At 41.1% G+C, this 15739-nt stretch overlaps 3 protein-coding genes across 4 annotated transcripts; 2 read left to right on the top strand and 1 right to left on the bottom strand.

The window, feature by feature from the left end:
* Positions 1 to 2956: 2956 nt before the first annotated feature.
* On the top strand, positions 2957 to 3933 carry ccl27a (chemokine (C-C motif) ligand 27a). The gene is made up of 3 exons (XM_076019402.1): positions 2957 to 3110; positions 3506 to 3623; positions 3795 to 3933. Exons 1-3 carry the CDS (start codon positions 3047 to 3049, stop codon positions 3904 to 3906), a joined length of 294 nt encoding a protein of 97 aa, XP_075875517.1. The 5' UTR covers positions 2957 to 3046; the 3' UTR covers positions 3907 to 3933.
* Positions 3934 to 5400: 1467 nt separating this feature from the next.
* Positions 5401 to 9710, top strand: slc35d2 (solute carrier family 35 member D2). Of its 2 annotated transcripts, XM_076019425.1 has the most exons (12): positions 5402 to 5688; positions 5789 to 5822; positions 5907 to 5993; positions 6130 to 6197; positions 6293 to 6364; positions 6497 to 6565; positions 6950 to 7052; positions 7702 to 7794; positions 7890 to 7957; positions 8067 to 8145; positions 8533 to 8615; positions 9395 to 9710. In XM_076019425.1, exons 1-12 carry the CDS (start codon positions 5561 to 5563, stop codon positions 9510 to 9512), a joined length of 1002 nt encoding a protein of 333 aa, XP_075875540.1. In that variant the 5' UTR covers positions 5402 to 5560; the 3' UTR covers positions 9513 to 9710. The 2 variants fall into 2 exon arrangements, with proteins under 2 accessions (XP_075875539.1, XP_075875540.1); XM_076019424.1 differs by having other exon boundaries at positions 5401 to 5688; positions 5789 to 5993.
* On the bottom strand, positions 9707 to 14171 carry znf367 (zinc finger protein 367). The gene is made up of 5 exons (XM_076019426.1): positions 13616 to 14171; positions 12858 to 13008; positions 12582 to 12701; positions 11884 to 12022; positions 9707 to 11761 (listed from the first exon to the last, which is right to left on the bottom strand). Exons 1-5 carry the CDS (start codon positions 13892 to 13894, stop codon positions 11512 to 11514), a joined length of 939 nt encoding a protein of 312 aa, XP_075875541.1. The 5' UTR covers positions 13895 to 14171; the 3' UTR covers positions 9707 to 11511.
* Between the last annotated feature and the right edge of the window lie 1568 nt (positions 14172 to 15739).

The following is a 15739-nucleotide window of genomic DNA, read 5'->3' as shown; positions in this document are numbered from 1 at the left end:
TCTGATTGGAATGTAGATTGGAATGGGGACAAATTGTAAAAAAAAAAAATTAATAAAAATAACTAAAGAATCTGTGTGAAAACAACCTCTCCAGGTTGAGTAAGTCCCTTCTACAATTGGTTTATGGAAACCTGTTAATTGTCTGCCTCCCACTGTGTGATAGAGATAGGATTCAAATATTCAGAAACAAAAAAACAACCTGCAGTGTTTCATAGTTTTCCAATAAAATCAATAATAAAATCCAGTCCTCCAGTCCCAAATCAATCCCTGCAGTTTTGGTGCAGTTTTGTACGCAAAAAACATTCTTAAGCAGCTTGTCACCTGAGCCCAGACTTATGAAGGAGCTGAACTGCCTGAAGCTTGTAAATAGCTCACATCAGTAACCTCTTTTTTTGTTGTCTGCACTTTTTTTGATGTGCAACACTGTCGTCTGTATTCCTATTTTGTATCTTTTAATCAAATGTCTCAGTAACTACAATCTTGACAGCATGCACCATTTTGTACTTTTTTCTCATCCGTGGCCCGAAGTCATGACAAAATCATCAATAGGGGATTTCAAAGTGCGTGTGAATGACCTGGGAGACGGAGATCGTGCCACTGAACTTTTAAGCGTTACCATTCAACTTGGTGCAACATGTCTTTGGATCGACTCCCAGTCAGCAGCACGCCCAAGACGTTGGCTCGACAGTGAAGTCATTCTAATGTTATCTTGCATGAGACAACCATTTGCATTCAGTTCAGTCAGGCAAACTGGGACAGTCAAACCTCGCAAAAGCTCGCTTGATCTTGATTTTCAGTATGAATACAGACCGTGAAAGCGGGGCCTCACGATCCTTCTGACTTTTTGGGTTTTAAGCAGGAGGTGTCAGAAAAGTTACCACAGGGATAACTGGCTTGTGGCGGCCAAGCGTTCATAGCGACGCCGCTTTTTGATCCTTCGATGTCGGCTCTTCCTATCATTGTGAAGCAGAATTCACCAAGCGTTGGATTGTTCACCCACTAATAGGGAACGTGAGCTCGTGAGACAGGTTATTTTTACCCTACTGATGATGTGTTGTTGCAATAGTAATCCTGCTAATCCTGTGAAAAGACAGTTTGATTTATGATGACGGAATACAAAAATGCATTAATCGTGTCACACTTTATCAGTTATAAGAAACAGTTTCTGTTTCTATTTTCCGTTCCCTTATTCCCGTGAAAGGGAACCAAAACACATTTTTGTCTTACAAAAGCAAAAGAGGAGGAGCTGTTTGTGTGCGAGCTGTTTTTTTATTGGACTCAAGCTGTTGGGACTCAATTAGAGATAATTACTTATCATCATAAATCCCAGTATGCGGAACTAGCCTTCAACCGTCTTGAAGTCAGAAACACAACAAGGCACAGAAGACGCAAAAAACGCTGTTGCAATATCACCTGAGGTGCCAAAGGTCAGCCACCCATTAAATGCTGCCTAAGTTATGTTTGATTTATGCTTTATGTGGAATTTATTGCTTGCAGATAGAATATGTTTCAAACTTGTGAGCAATGACTTACCATTCAAATTTAACATTTTCTTTAACCTGATTCCACACCTAAAGAACCTTTGTGTCCCTTCACATCTGTCCGGCCACAGCTACTTCAGCAACAACAAATAAAGTTTCAGCAATAAAGTGCATAAAGTGGTGCAAACACAAATAAATTCTCTAAAGGGGCCCTAAAGCAATGGCTGACTCTCAAACAGATAAGAACATAAAACATCCTTTTAATCACATTTTTAAACGGGAAAGTGAACGTTGTGTCAAAAGAAACAGACCGATACGTATCTTTGCGCATTTCTTAATGTTTGTATGGTAATTCAGAACTTTTTTCTAGTGGCTATACGGCGTATGCCTGTGTATCAAGTGGGCTACACCTGTGATGTCAAATACTGTGCAGTTGATCCCATCGCTAACGTTATATCCTTTATAGGAACGGAGAAAACGAGAATAAGGGAGCAGAAAATAGAAACAGAAACTGTCTCTTATAACTGATAAAGTGTGACATGATTAATGCATTTTTGTATTCCGTCATCATAAATCAAACTGTCTTTTCACAGATGCTTAAAGAAATATGTGCAATGACTAATAAGGGGAGCAACTTAAACAATCCTTTGTCTACTGGTCAGGTGAGGCTTTGTAAGGGGTGAGGCAAGGGGTGAGGCATTCTCACACTTGGCGGCGTTAGAATGGAAAATCCAACCTTCCACCGCCAACAGCGGCTGTCTTCTGTTGTGCATCTCAACTGAAACTTTCCTGCATTCACGCTGACATCCCAGTAGCCTGTCTGTCATCGCGCTGTGAAAGAACTCACTCAGACGGACTGTTCAGTTATTTATCAAGTAATTACTGTGCATGGTTTGAAAAAGAAAAAAAGACAGTTGAATTGCTCAACATTCAGCAGTTGTGCAGGCCACACCTAAACAAACCAACCATGCAAATATTCTTTGTCTTCTGGAAAATCCAGCTTCCTTTCCCAGCAGTTCAATCCACATCGTCAGTTCCAAGTGCATTCACATTTTAGCTACTTTCATGCAGAACATTTGTTCCAATTATCGTTATCTAATCATTTCTAGTAGTTTTATCAATATACTGTAAACAGCCCAGCAACCGCTGCACCTCCTGAGTTCTCTCAAAACCTGTAAAGAGCAAAATCTGCACTACAACCAGTGCCTCACCTAAACTGTCGTTTGTCTTTGTCACTTTTAACCGCATTAGCTGAACTTGTGTTTTCGATCCTTCAAACCAAAAACACACGACTGGTAAAGTGGTAACCAAGCCTGTTGCAGCCTGCAGAGAATCAACCAGTTCATGACAGTCATCCACTTAGGCCGCCTTTGGCATTGTAAAAATGAAAGTACCTCACTTCCCTGAGAACCTCTGGTTCATCAGCAGCTCCTTAGTTGTCAAATTGAAATGTCCTGGCACGCGTTCACACATTTGTGCCCATTGCGCAACAGACGCGTCTCTTCAGAGTTGGTGTATAAAAAAGCCGGGGAGATGTTCCAACCCTTCATTTCTGCTGCACCATCATGGATCTGAAAGCTGCAGTTGTGGTTGTCTGCCTGTGTGCTGTTCTCATCACCTCTACCAAAGGTAATTATCCAGACACAGGAGAAACAGAGGATGGTTTCTTACTATGTGGTTTCAGACAGGTTTAGATAGAGGAAAAGAGTATATTTAATATTCAGTAGATTCTTTATATATTAAAAAAAAATAGGTTTTGGTTGACGTTCTTGCTTATGCAACGGGGACATTTTAAATTGCAGTTCCACCAGATAGTCAGACAGACTAAATGGCCATATGCTTTTTCTGCAGTTTCGCATCATCCAAAATCATAGGATGTGTTTCTTTTTCAGACATCAACTTGAAAATTCTGCACTGTACTACACTGTGCAGCATTGTGTGATGAACTCATTCATGAACAAACTGTCTCTACTAACTGCTGGCTTTTTTTTTTTCACCCCACACTGGCTATGTACACACTGCAGCTGGCATCCCCAAATGCTGCATCTCAACAAGAAAGAAGATCCCTACCAAGCTGCTGCTAAGGCTTCGCACTTGGGACACGCAGAACAGCACCGGTGCCTGTGACATCCACGCTCTGGTGTAAGTCCTGAAGACCCATCATCATTGAATGATCTCATCCATTTCTTCTGAAGTCGCGTCCTATAAATAAACACAACATTAACCCTGAAGGATGAGAGCAGCACATGCATTCCTCTATAATGTACATTTTGTCGGTGTCTAAGACAAAACTCTTTTTCTGTGATCCAACAGGCTGTATTTAAAGAACAGGAAAAGTCCTGTGTGTGCTCATCCCTCGATGGAGGGACGCGTGATGGATGTTTGGAGAAGGGTGAGGAAGAATCAAATGGGATCTTCTATCTGAGCTGTGGAAAAAAACACATGTTGGCCGGTCATTCCGAGGGCTTGTGCCATAAAGATGCTGTGATGGTCATTTCCTTTTGAAGGTCATCAATGGATTAACTCCAAGCTACTTATCAGTCCATTATACTACATTAACCTGTTTTACTTAAGTATTTTGAAAGACCTTTTCCAAATGTATCCATGAGTTGTTGTTTTTTAATGTGCAGCATGCATGACCCAGTAGTCTACAAACCCAGATTTTTGTCAAGCAATAAAGAGTTCCTGAGTGAATCAAAAGATTTTTGTTACAAAACAGTAAAAAAAAAAAAAAAAAAAAGGTCAGTGCTTCATTACAACTGTACTTGAAAAAACGCAACCCTGTTGATTTTTTTTAATGATTTCTTTTACAAGTGTGTGTTCACCTGTCGTTTGGTGTTTGGTTTCCTTTCAAAGTGATGCAAGAACCTCATAGCACCTTACATGTTTTGTTGTTGCTGGTGTTTTTGTAGCTATCTGTTAATTTTTTTTGTTTGACATCTTCCAGATATTTCTCCATTTGCCTCTAATGTATTAAAAGTAACTGTGTGGCTGCTTTGTGGTACAATGGCATGCTTATTAAATCACTGCTTTGTGGTTTACTAATGTGTGAAGACATGAGTTTTTATTTCGTGACCTTTGCATAAATACACACCAGTTTTCACTAAAAGTCTTATCAGTTTTGATTTTTGCCTTTAGACAAGTTGTTGTGCAATTTATAGGTAAGTGAGTGTTTTAGGAATGATGTTGCATAATCAAGTTTTGACAGAACTGTGAACACCACTTGTTTACAAACTCCTATTGCGAGGAAAAGGCCTTGGAAACCTTGATTAGGTGGCTATTTTATCTTTGGCACCAAGAACTTTCATGGGCTGATGAAATAGCTCCCTCTACTGTATTTTGGGGAGTTTCAGAAATTTTGGATACATCTGATTAAGCGTTCACTACAAGCCATTTTAGAGAATAATAAGAAAACATAATACTTAGAAGAAAAAAAAAAAAAAGAAGAAAAAAAAAGAAGCTTTGTGTCTTAAAGCTGAGATACTGCTATTGTATATGACCAAACACGCTTCAAAGACAGGCATATATAATTATTATGCCCTGTATAGGGCGCATTATTACGATTATATTTATGTATTTGGCAAAATTTGCAAATCCACACATTGTTACATCACAGTGCTGACTTGTTTTGTTTACCTCAGTATTAAGGAAATGAAAACGTTAAACTTTCTAAATATTGCTTGAAGCAAACAGAAAGTTATAATGCTAATGTGCTAATGCGTATTATTATTATTATTATTATTATTATTATTATTATTATTATTATTATTATTATTATTAGCGGGTCAAAGGCAGTTTGCCAGCTTTAAACTACCTTTGAAAATTGCTAACTTTTTAAACTTGGGATCAAAGAAAAGGACCCCGACACTCCATCTCTTTAAACACGCGAACAAACCGAGGTCATGTGACTTCCTGTAACTATTGTGTTTGACGTCCGCCCTGTGTAGTAAGAGCCCGGCGGTCCACTCTGGTTAGACCCTGGCTGTCACTAAACCAGGAACTGCCCCGCCGCGGGATACTAGTTTGTATCCCTTCTTTCTTTTGTTCTTTATTTTCCTTCCCTCCTTCAAACCGCTACGATGTCCGCCAAAGGCTGCCAGGAGACCGTCGACCACCCGGGACACCTTAAGTTCCTCTCCGCTGTCTTTTACGCCGGAAGTTCCTTCCTGATCACGGTGGTGAATAAAACGGTGCTGACGAGCTACAGGTAGTCGTACGCCGCGACCTGTCACACACTTACACTCGTGCGCACGGCCACCTACGGTTGAACGGTGTATTTTAGGTAATCACTCGTGTCGCTCTTACAGGTTCCCCTCCTTCCTGTGTCTGGGAATCGGCCAAGTAAGTTTAGATTTGATCAGCCCAGTTCCGTCTTTACGCATGTTTGACACTTTCCCGACCACCCATCCGCTCTGCCGCTTGCAGATGGCCGTCGCTCTTGTCGTCCTGCACACCGCCAAAAAGTGCAAAAAGATCCAGTACCCAGACTTTGACAAGAGTGTGCTCTTCAAAGTAAGCCTTTGGCTTTAAAATAAAAATATAAGTCGCCTTTTTTGTTGTTTTTATCCTGCCATACCCTAACCCTAACCCTAACCCTATGATGTCTTGTCCCATTTGTGGTGTGTTTCTCCTTTCATTTCCTTTTCAGATTTTCCCCCTTCCGTTGTTCTTTGTTGGGAATCATGTAACTGGACTGGCAAGCACAAAGAATATGAGGTTATATCTGCCTTAGTTTACTTGCTTCCACTTTTGACTGTTTGTGCTCAACTACATTGCAGTGCTTATTCATGACAACACGTTGTCTCTCACAGTTTACCCATGTTTACAGTATTAAGGAAATTCACCATATTGATGACGATGGTATTGGAGGTGTATATTCTAAGGTAGGTTTTTATTTCTGTTTTTATTTGTAAATGTAAATGCTGCACATATGATTGGCTGGAGGGTGCAAAAAAACACACACATTTTTTTTTTTTTTTTTGCCCAGTTTGAGATTTTCACATTGTGTTTTCCAGGAAAACATTTCCAAAGCGCCTTGTGTGCAGCGTTATGACTATAGTACTGGGAGCCATGGTTGCAGCATGGTAAGATTTTATATTAATCCATCCTTCATACTAAACACATTTGCAAACCCATTTCTTCGAATGACTATCTATTATCTACCTATAAAAACAGCCTCTACAGGATATGTATGCATATGTGGTCCTCCACTTACAGCCTCTGTCAAAAAAAAAGTTTGTACTAATAGAATTCATGCTTTGTTTTTTAATGATTGGAATTTCATGAGACTGAATGATCTCTCGGTTCTCTGTGCTTTTTAGGACATCACAAAGGGCTAATTTCCCCAAAAAGAGCTGATTTGGGTTTTTTTTTTGCACGATATGGGACCTTTTAATTTGAATGGTTTATTTAGAGACAAGTGCAGATGAGGCGTGTGTGCCTTACTGCTGCCTTTCCATCTCCTCTAGCTCTGACCTGGCCTTTGACGTTGTGGCGTACACATTTATTCTGCTTAATGATGCCTTTACTGCCGCCAGCAATGTGTACACCAAGAAGAACATTGGCCAGGAGGTATTATTTAGTGTCCAAGTGGCACAATGAGAAACGTTTTGTTGTTTTTTTCAAGTGGAAAAACTCCAAACTTGTTTTTTTCTTGAAACTAAATGCGTCTGAGGACGTACAGTAAAAATAAAAAATAACTCAGAACTGTATGTGTTCCTTTTGAGACCTTGCTGATAAACCAAGGTGGGAACAAGATGTTTATATTTATATTCCGTATTCCTGACACACGAACGTGCTCCAAGAAAATTTCACTTTACCTTTCTAACTTTAACGCTACAAAGGCTGAGAAGAAATGGTGGCCTTGGTTTTGTTAATGTCCACCCTTAAGGTAAAAAGGACCTTGAGTGCAGCGTCTCATCACTAGACGTTGTGCGCTCAGACACACAACACAACAGGGCAGCCGTGCTAGACGCACACAAATTCCTTTCAGTGTATTTGGCATCAACCAAGTGTTAATTCATTGCTCTGTGTGTGTGTGTGTGTGTGTGTGTGTGTGTGTGTGTGTGTGTGTGTGTGTGTGTGCGTGTGTGCGTGTGTGCGTGTGTGCGTGTGTGCGTGTGTGCGTGTGTGTGTGTGTGTGTGTGTGTTTTGCTGGTACACGTGTGTGTGTATATTTTGCTGGTGTCTGTGTTTAAATATTGCAATCTTTCTTGTCAAGGGCATTGGAAAATATGGTGTTTTGTTCTACAATTCACTAATTATTATCATCCCAACTCTGCTGGCAAGTGCATTTACTGGAGATTTACACAAGGTACTAACGGTATTTATCACAAGTTTCAGTCAAATTACGCGTCGCTCTCTGTATTCTCTTCCCATTTGACCACCCTGCATGTTGTGGCACCACAGGCAGTCATGTTCGAAGGCTGGGTTGAAGCTGCGTTTATAATGTGCTTCCTCGTGTCCTGCTTCATGGGGTAGGGCTGCCTCAAGTCACACTACACGTGGTCCAGTCACTGCACCGTGCGACACTAAAATGATAATGCCATCACTTTCCCAACAGCTGTTGTGTTCTCTTCCTCTCAGGTTTGTGCTGATGTATTCCATAGTCATGTGCAGCTATTATAACTCGGCACTCACAACCACAGTCGTGGGAGCGCTAAAGGTGAGCGCACACTGATGGGAACGCTGCTTATGGTAGCACATAAGTTGCAACACATAATAGTGAATTGACTTCCTAAAGGTGTTGACACGCTTTCCTGTCAACATATTCCCCAGAAGGAGGAAGCCCATTCTTTGTTTATTTTCACAAAGTGTGTGCACAGATAAAATATGGATTGATATTTATTATATCTGGGGATCACAGGCTGATTTTTTTCTATTTCCTAATTATGGGAGGCTGCTCCAGTGCAGTATGGAAAAAATAACATATTAGTAACAGTATCTTTCCGTTAGAGCACATAGTGTAAATCACTGAGCTCATCTCATCATTCTCTCTCTTTTTTGCGAATAAAAATGATCCTGAAGTCTTATTGAAATATTTTACCTTCAGAATGTTGCTGTGGCTTACATCGGCATCTTTGTGGGTGGTGACTACATGTTCTCTTGGACCAACTTCTTGGGTCTCAGCATTTGGTAAGATTTTTTTTTTTTTTTTAAATACATTTTTTGTGCTCCTTTATATGCATTAAACATATTTCACACAATGTCAGTAAGAGTTGTGCCTGAATACAACAGAAACCTGTTAGTGGTCGACTTTTACTCGATTTAGTGACACCTAGGGGCCAGGATGCATGTTGCAACACACTCGCTGCAATGACTAGTCAGTTTTGTCCTCCGTATTTCAATGTTTTTTCATTCACGTTTATTAAGATTAAGCCCTTGAGAAGGTGGATTTAAAAAAAATAAGAAGAAAATCATGCACTCTTTAGAAGTTTATAAAATGACATAGTCAGAAAAGTACAATATTGTGACCTTGCTGAAAATAGGTTAAAAAAAATTTGCCTCTCCATTTTTTTCACATCCTTAGTTAAACCTGAAGTATAAAAGCCTGCGTCAAGCATGTAGATTATACCAGATATATTCCATCAGTACTTAAAGCAGGTTTACAAAGTGTAAGTCAGTCATATTCTGAAGCTGTCTGAAGACACCGAATCCTCATGTGTTGCTTAACTGACAGACAGCAATATAATGTTAACATTATATTATTGTTTGTCAATAGTCACCTATTGTCATAACATTTGTGTGAAATGTTTGATAAATAGCATATCCTCTATTTTGGGCTTGTTTTTCTTTAATTAAAAATATTCATTTTAAAAATATGAGTGTTATGTTAAAGTGATGATGTAAAAAATAAACTTGTTTAGACTAAAGCTTATTTGTTGAAAGACTGAAAAATGCATTTCCTTTTGCAGTATGGCAGGCGGACTAATGTACTCCTACTTCACCTTTAACATCAAATCATCTCCACGTGCTACAGAAGTACATGAAGTGAAGATTCATGTCAGCAACGGTTCAACACAGAAGTTCTGACCAAAATGGACTCCATGCACTGACCACTTGGTGGCGTTGTTCTGCTCCATATTGGAGCATGAGATTGCTGCAGTCTTTTCTTACTAATTTATCAAACCGTGCATGGTTCCCTTAATCATGTGGGCCATGTTGTCTTAAAACTGAATGTTAATAAGAAATTCTACAGAATTAAATTATGTCAAACAGACAAAAGGTGAAGGTTCTGTGAATGTTTATTGAACACATATATGTGTGGACAGGCTGTCAGAGAAAATGTGAAATGTGTAACAGAAAGTCTACCAAGCCAGCTCTACTCATGTCAAACTATGGAAACTGTCAGGAGGATGTTAGCAGTGGGAGGGGTGGGGGGGGGGCAAAACTACAACTTGACGCCGACGCTCTCCGCAAGTTGTGCACAATAAAACTTCTAACACAACGCGTAGATATACATGTATATATTAAATGCCTTACTCTTCTCAAAGAAACAAAATAGACTCAGGGTTAGAAATGCTTAAAAATACACTATAAGTTGGGTAAGAAATCTTTTGGCGTTTTGATAATCAATAATTTACTAGCCTTCCAGTTCCTCGCAACTTCATATGGGTGATATTTTTTTTCTTCTTCTATGAAACATTATCAATCACAGCAACATATTTCCCCAACAATAGCCAACATCAGAGCAATGAAGAGATCTTCATTCGGGTCTTGAAGGATGTAGTGTTGTCGTCAAGGAGGAACAATTATCACTTACTGGAATGGAAAACCTGATTTGTGGACACGTTCGACCGATTTAATCGTCAGTGCATCGCAAGCTCAATCCAAGACTTTGTGGTGATGTAATTGCTTAATCAAAGCTGATGCTGAAATCGGAACAATTCTTTCTGAGCAACTTCTTGCCAAATATTTCACCGACAGTTTAACAGGTTTTCACATCTTTTCTGTTTGTGCCTCGATCTCTAGCCACCTTTTAATATAAAAAGTGACCAACGTCACCCGCCAATTTGAGAAAAAATATTTTGACTGCCGTTGGCAGTGAAACTAGAATATGTAAACCGTAAAATGTAAATGAGACAGTCACTTGTTTTTTCCTAAATACCAGCAGAAGGCCGGGAGGACAGGACGATTATCGATTAGGAATCTTTTTGTCAGGTGATGCAGCAAACATCCCCTGAGCCTCCTCACTAAGCCACACAGTTAAAACTTGGTGGCTAAAATGTGAAAAGGCAGTTGTACACTTGGAACCGTCAGTAAGTCTTGATCACTAACCTGCCCTGAATTCGGCTTGCAACGACCAACTCTCGTTCAGATGTTCAAAAAAAAACAAAACAAACAAACTGACATCCATTGGGGTGCAGCGACCCTTCCCGTTTCTGCCTGCCTTTCTTCCACACGACTGTAGAGTGTTGTACAAAGTGTTGTAGAGTGACAAAAGAACCCCACATCAGTCTGTTTCCTCTCTTGGTGGCAGTCAAACTGTTTCAGCGATTCTGGAGATGAAATCTTGGGCACACGATAGGAGTCCATGTGACCACACCCTGTATCACTCTGTCCATCTGAGCTTAATCCATATATACACATCAGTCACACTCTGTTACACTCACACCATACTTATAAAAAAAAAAAAACTGACAAAACTCGTTACCGTCAAAGTGCAAACAAAACTTAAACATAATAGGAACTCTTTCTTTGCCTTTAGAAGACAGGAGAAAGAAAACATTCTTCATCTTGTCAAATCTACGACAATAGCAGCCTAAAAACAAATGATAAATTGGAAGCTGAATAAGGTGCTTTAGCTTGTGCCTTCCAGGCGTTGTGTTGGGCTGGTTCGTCATGCTTGACCATAAACACTGATCTCAGGCCAATTTAGCTCTCTCCCTAGGTCTGGTTTCGCAACTCGATGGAATAAACTAAACTAGTCGACGATCTGAGATTATGAGCAATTTCTAGCGACAGCACGTAACGGCAGGAAGGCAGTATGGGACTGGAGGTATGAAGAGGGAGCGGGGGATGGGCGGGGTGTTCAGGGCGACAGGTTGTTGGCCAGGTCGATCAGAGCCAGGGCGCCGTGGAGACGCTCCCGCTGCTCCTGGAGGCGTCGCTTTGCGGCACCTCCGGCCTGGCTGCCCTTCTCTTCCTCCATGGCCTCCTCCTCTTCGTCAGACTGGAGGAACTCCATGGGATCCTGCTGCTCCTGGTCCTCTTCCCTCGTCTTGTTTTGCGGCTTGGTCTTGGTGGTAGTGGGTGCGCGCTGCTCGCGGGTTTGCCAGTACCTGTGCAGACACAGAGGTGACTTGAGTGGTGTGTTGATAAAAAAAAACAAAACAACAACAACAAATAAAACGTATCATTTCTGTCTTGTCGTGTATTTAAAGGAAGTCTGTGTTTCACTGACTTTGCCAGCCACTCCGCCACAGCCTTGTTGTCAACTGACTGGGCTTTGCCCTGGCCCTCCTTCGGTTCTTCCCTCTTCAGTCGTGAGAAAGGGTGGCTGGGACAGTGACGGTTAGCATGCGTGAACCGGTTGCCACATCCTGTCGAGAAAAGAATAATTAGCACTTTTCACTCACTGCACATGATCATAGCGCTCACCCAAGTTTGTTTTTGCAGGTACTTCCCATATGCATAAGACCTCTTGAGTCTCTCTCCCTGACTGATTAATGTTGGAAATTACCTTAAAGGCCCAGTATTCAAGACTGAGTATCTTTCAAGGGTCAAAAAAAATAAATAAAAAAGCCTATTGCAGATAATATCTGTTTCCTGTTGATCTCACATCTTTCTTATTCCAGCTGTGATGTCAGGTTGAAAGGCACAACGTCATAAGCTGAGCCCTGTTCTCACCTCAGGTATCTACTGTATGTATTAGCACAATAAGCAGAGTGGACCTGCTCTCTATGTAAATATAAAATCCAATTAGACAATGGCAAAGAACAGTTATTTTTAATCTACTTTATCCAGCTGACTGCACTTTATAGTAGTACCCCATCAAATGTTAGATACTGTGCTTTGCTGCTTTTTTTTTTTTTTTTTTTTTTTTGCAGTTCACACCCATGCTGAAATAGTCAGCATTTCATAGACACACTTTGAGCTCACCTTTCTCTGAGCACACGAAAGGTTTCTCTCCAGTGTGCAAGCGCTGGTGCGTTTTTAGCTGCCCACTCTGGACAAACGCCTTCCCACAGTTAGGGTAGTCACACAGGTAAGGTCTCTCACCTGTAAAGAAAAGGGGGTCGCGGGGGGGAGGGGGGAAAATAAATTTTGTAAGTAATAATACAACTAGGGTTTTACAATACAGTCGTTTAGTTATAATAAACTTCCCATGAATTATTAGCTAATGCACAATATTGTTCAAACACTTATAACTCGGACCTGTGTGTGTCCTCTTGTGGGCCTGAAGGGATTTCTCTCTCGGAAACACTCGGTTGCAGATGCTACAGCGGATTCGGCTGGATGAAGTCTCCCCCTCGCTGATGAGTTCCCGGACGGTGTCCGCCCGTGGACGTCCTCTGCGAATACCATCCTGAGAGCGAGAGTAACACGGTTGCGGTCAGGAAATAACTTGCAGAGGCATAGCAGTTATAGTGGGGTTAAAAACAATGGAGTGTGTGATCTGAGTCCCTTTATTAAGCAATAAGTAATGAGTAAGTAATCCTTTTTTTATGAACAATGGATTGAGCCGGCGCTCACATGGCAGCGGCTCGCTCACTCGTCTATTCATTCACTTCCGGTTACAGTTTTGGCGCGCGGGGAGACGTCATGTATGAGCAGCTGCGGCACAAGTAGGAAGTAGGTCTGGTTTAAAATCCACCGTGTCACACCCTAATGCGCGGGCGTTTTTTTAAAATGACTCTCAGTCGCAGCCATGTTTGGGGCACACTTTACTGCTGACATACACTCAATTTCTAGCTGTAATACGTCTCTGCTGACCCCCTTTTTGACAGTCTTTTCCCCGAAGAAAGTATGTCAAATTCGCCACAGAACGTATCGTACATATCGTAGCTACTTAGCTTGTAGTAGCAGCCGGGACTTGCTTTGCTCTAAACAGTCTTTTTTTTTTTCTTTTTCTTTTTCTTTTTTTTACTATGTCATACCACGTTGCAAATATTTTCAAAGTTGGTTAAACTTACCCTTAGCTGGTCGGGAGAAGGAGCCGTGTCCGCTTCCCCTGCAGTCTGCGTCCCTGTGGGAGACGAAGCCTCGCTCGTCGAGCCGGGGCTCAGTGTCACGTTGTGGGCGTTCTCGCCCCATTTCCACGGGTACACCATAAAGTCGCTGAAACCGGGGCTGGTCGGCGTCATGTCCTCGGCCTTCCTCGGTTTGATGGGGGTGGTCTTGATGACGGACACCAAGACTCGCTTGGGCGAGTCGTTGCAGAAGATAACACGCGGATGCTTATTGTCAGCCATTGTACTGGGTGGATCACCGACCTCCGGTCTCAAGCCCCGAAGAAGTACAACGTTGTTTGTTGGGAGAAAAAAAACCAAAAAAACAAAGATGGTGGAAGGTACGAGTGGTGCGCCTCTCAGTCTGGAGTGAATATGTCCTTCATTTCCAAAGGCGAACAGGAATAGAAAGTAGTCCTTCTTCACCAAATGGTCGCAGAAGACGTACACAGTTAAGTTTCCGTCTGACCGCAGAAGGTCTCCTGCACTGAAAAAGTGTGCGAGCCCACAGGAACGTTGTCCCGCGTTGCAAATCGCGCCTGAGCGGCTGTGTAGCCAATCAGCGTACAAAGTCTGGGACCACCTTTCGGATGTAACCAATAGGAGCAGTCACATGGTTTCATACAGTACACCCGTAGGGCCAATGGACACAAAGGGGGGTCTTCTGGCTTAATGATTGGCTCATGCGCCTTTGGCCAATAAGGTTTGAACACTTGCCGCGCGCTCTCGAGCATTGACGATTAGATTGGGCAATAAAGTCCGACAGTGCCCACGCTTGGCTGCAGCAGAGCCAATGGGAGTGAAGGGCGGTTAATTTTTTTTGCATTGAGGTCGACCAGATGGCGCTTTCCCGCGCTGTAGCGTCTGTTTATGTTATTACATTTAGTCAATTTAAAGGGAAAAGAAGCAGAGGCCTGAAGGCGCCAAAGTTACGTAATTATTATAGGGCGGATGTACTTGGACAAAGAGCACAGTGTGAGGAAAACAGAAACTAAATGGGTTTGACTGTATGAGTGCTAATAAAACACAAATCAGTTCCACTCTTAGGAACTATGCAGAGGTGAATCCCTATTTATTTTGTTGCTGAAATTGGATTTATAATCACACATGGTAAAAAAAAAAAAAAAAAAAAAAAAAAGTTGTTTCTGAAGTGATATTAAAAAATGTAACTTATGACTTTGATGTCAGATGAGTTCTCAGAATCAGAATCAGCTTTAATGGCCAAGTTTGTGCATGCCAAACAGAATTTTATTTCCAGTTTGTGTCTGTTCTCTCTACTGAGGTAAAAACAAACAAAAACAACACAAAAAATATAGTCAGCAAAAATAAAAAGTAAACAAATGTGCAACTTGTGATGAAATAAAAGAAAACATATATATATATACTACTATATATTATATAAAATATAATATATGCTATAATCAAGGAATTTTTTCCTTTAACAATTGAGGTTTTTCTCAGACGGGTGTAACCACTGTGCTATTGTTCTCGAATTTGTATGATTGTATTTGGGGACTGTCTCTGTCTTCCTTTGAAAATGTTGTATGTCTCAGTGTGAGAGGTACGAAGGACTTGGTGATCGATTGTTACTGTGGAAAATAACCCCTGATGACCAAAAGGTTCCTGGGTAGGAAGAGTATTTGATTGAATCTTTTAAATATGCAATTTAGAAGTGTCTCTGTTCTGGGAGGATATTTCAGGGAAAGAGCAGGAATCTCGGACTCTCTTTTTTCTTGGACTCTCCTTTTTTCTTTGACTCTTTCTCTCTTTCTCTCTCTCTCTCTCTCTCTCTCTCTCTCTCTCTCTCTCTCTCTCTTTCTTTGGCTCTTTCTTCTTCTGTTCTGTCTTTTTCTTTGTCTTCTTGATTTGTTTACCATCATTTTTACACAACCGGTCTGTTACAATTTTGCTGCATTTTTACTCTGGACATCACAATAAACTTGGTATGTTATCCATTTCCCTTCAATATCAACTTGTTGAGACTTTTGTTCTATGTGGAGAACAATCTGACATCAGATATTGATTTAGTCTTCAGTTATATGGTAAATTTATCCGAGTAATGCTTGTACTCTTTACCTCTGAGTTGAA

The sequence above is a fragment of the Nelusetta ayraudi genome, unplaced genomic scaffold (genome assembly GCF_046127955.1).
Source record: "Nelusetta ayraudi isolate G7.1 ecotype Tasmania unplaced genomic scaffold, CSIRO-AGI_Nayr_v1 ptg000010l, whole genome shotgun sequence".
Classification (NCBI taxonomy): Eukaryota; Metazoa; Chordata; class Actinopteri; order Tetraodontiformes; family Monacanthidae; genus Nelusetta; species Nelusetta ayraudi.
The sequence above is the reverse complement of the archived record's forward strand: the minus strand, read 5'-3'. Positions and strand labels throughout refer to the sequence as shown.

Coding starts and splice junctions, on each gene's coding strand:
- ccl27a (XM_076019402.1), top strand. CDS start 3,047: ATGGATCTGAAAGCTGCAGTTGTGGTTGTCTGCCTGTGTGCTGTTCTC. Junction 3,111..3,505: donor TCTCATCACCTCTACCAAAG/GTAATTATCCAG, acceptor TACACACTGCAG/CTGGCATCCCCAAATGCTGC. Junction 3,624..3,794: donor TGTGACATCCACGCTCTGGT/GTAAGTCCTGAA, acceptor GTGATCCAACAG/GCTGTATTTAAAGAACAGGA.
- slc35d2 (XM_076019424.1), top strand. CDS start 5,561: ATGTCCGCCAAAGGCTGCCAGGAGACCGTCGACCACCCGGGACACCTT. Junction 5,994..6,129: donor ACAAGAGTGTGCTCTTCAAA/GTAAGCCTTTGG, acceptor TTTCCTTTTCAG/ATTTTCCCCCTTCCGTTGTT. Junction 6,365..6,496: donor TTGGAGGTGTATATTCTAAG/GTAGGTTTTTAT, acceptor TGTGTTTTCCAG/GAAAACATTTCCAAAGCGCC.
- znf367 (XM_076019426.1), bottom strand. CDS start 13,894: ATGGCTGACAATAAGCATCCGCGTGTTATCTTCTGCAACGACTCGCCC. Junction 12,702..12,857: donor CCACAAGAGGACACACACAG/GTCCGAGTTATA, acceptor TTTTCTTTACAG/GTGAGAGACCTTACCTGTGT. Junction 11,762..11,883: donor GTGGCGGAGTGGCTGGCAAA/GTCAGTGAAACA, acceptor GTGTCTGCACAG/GTACTGGCAAACCCGCGAGC.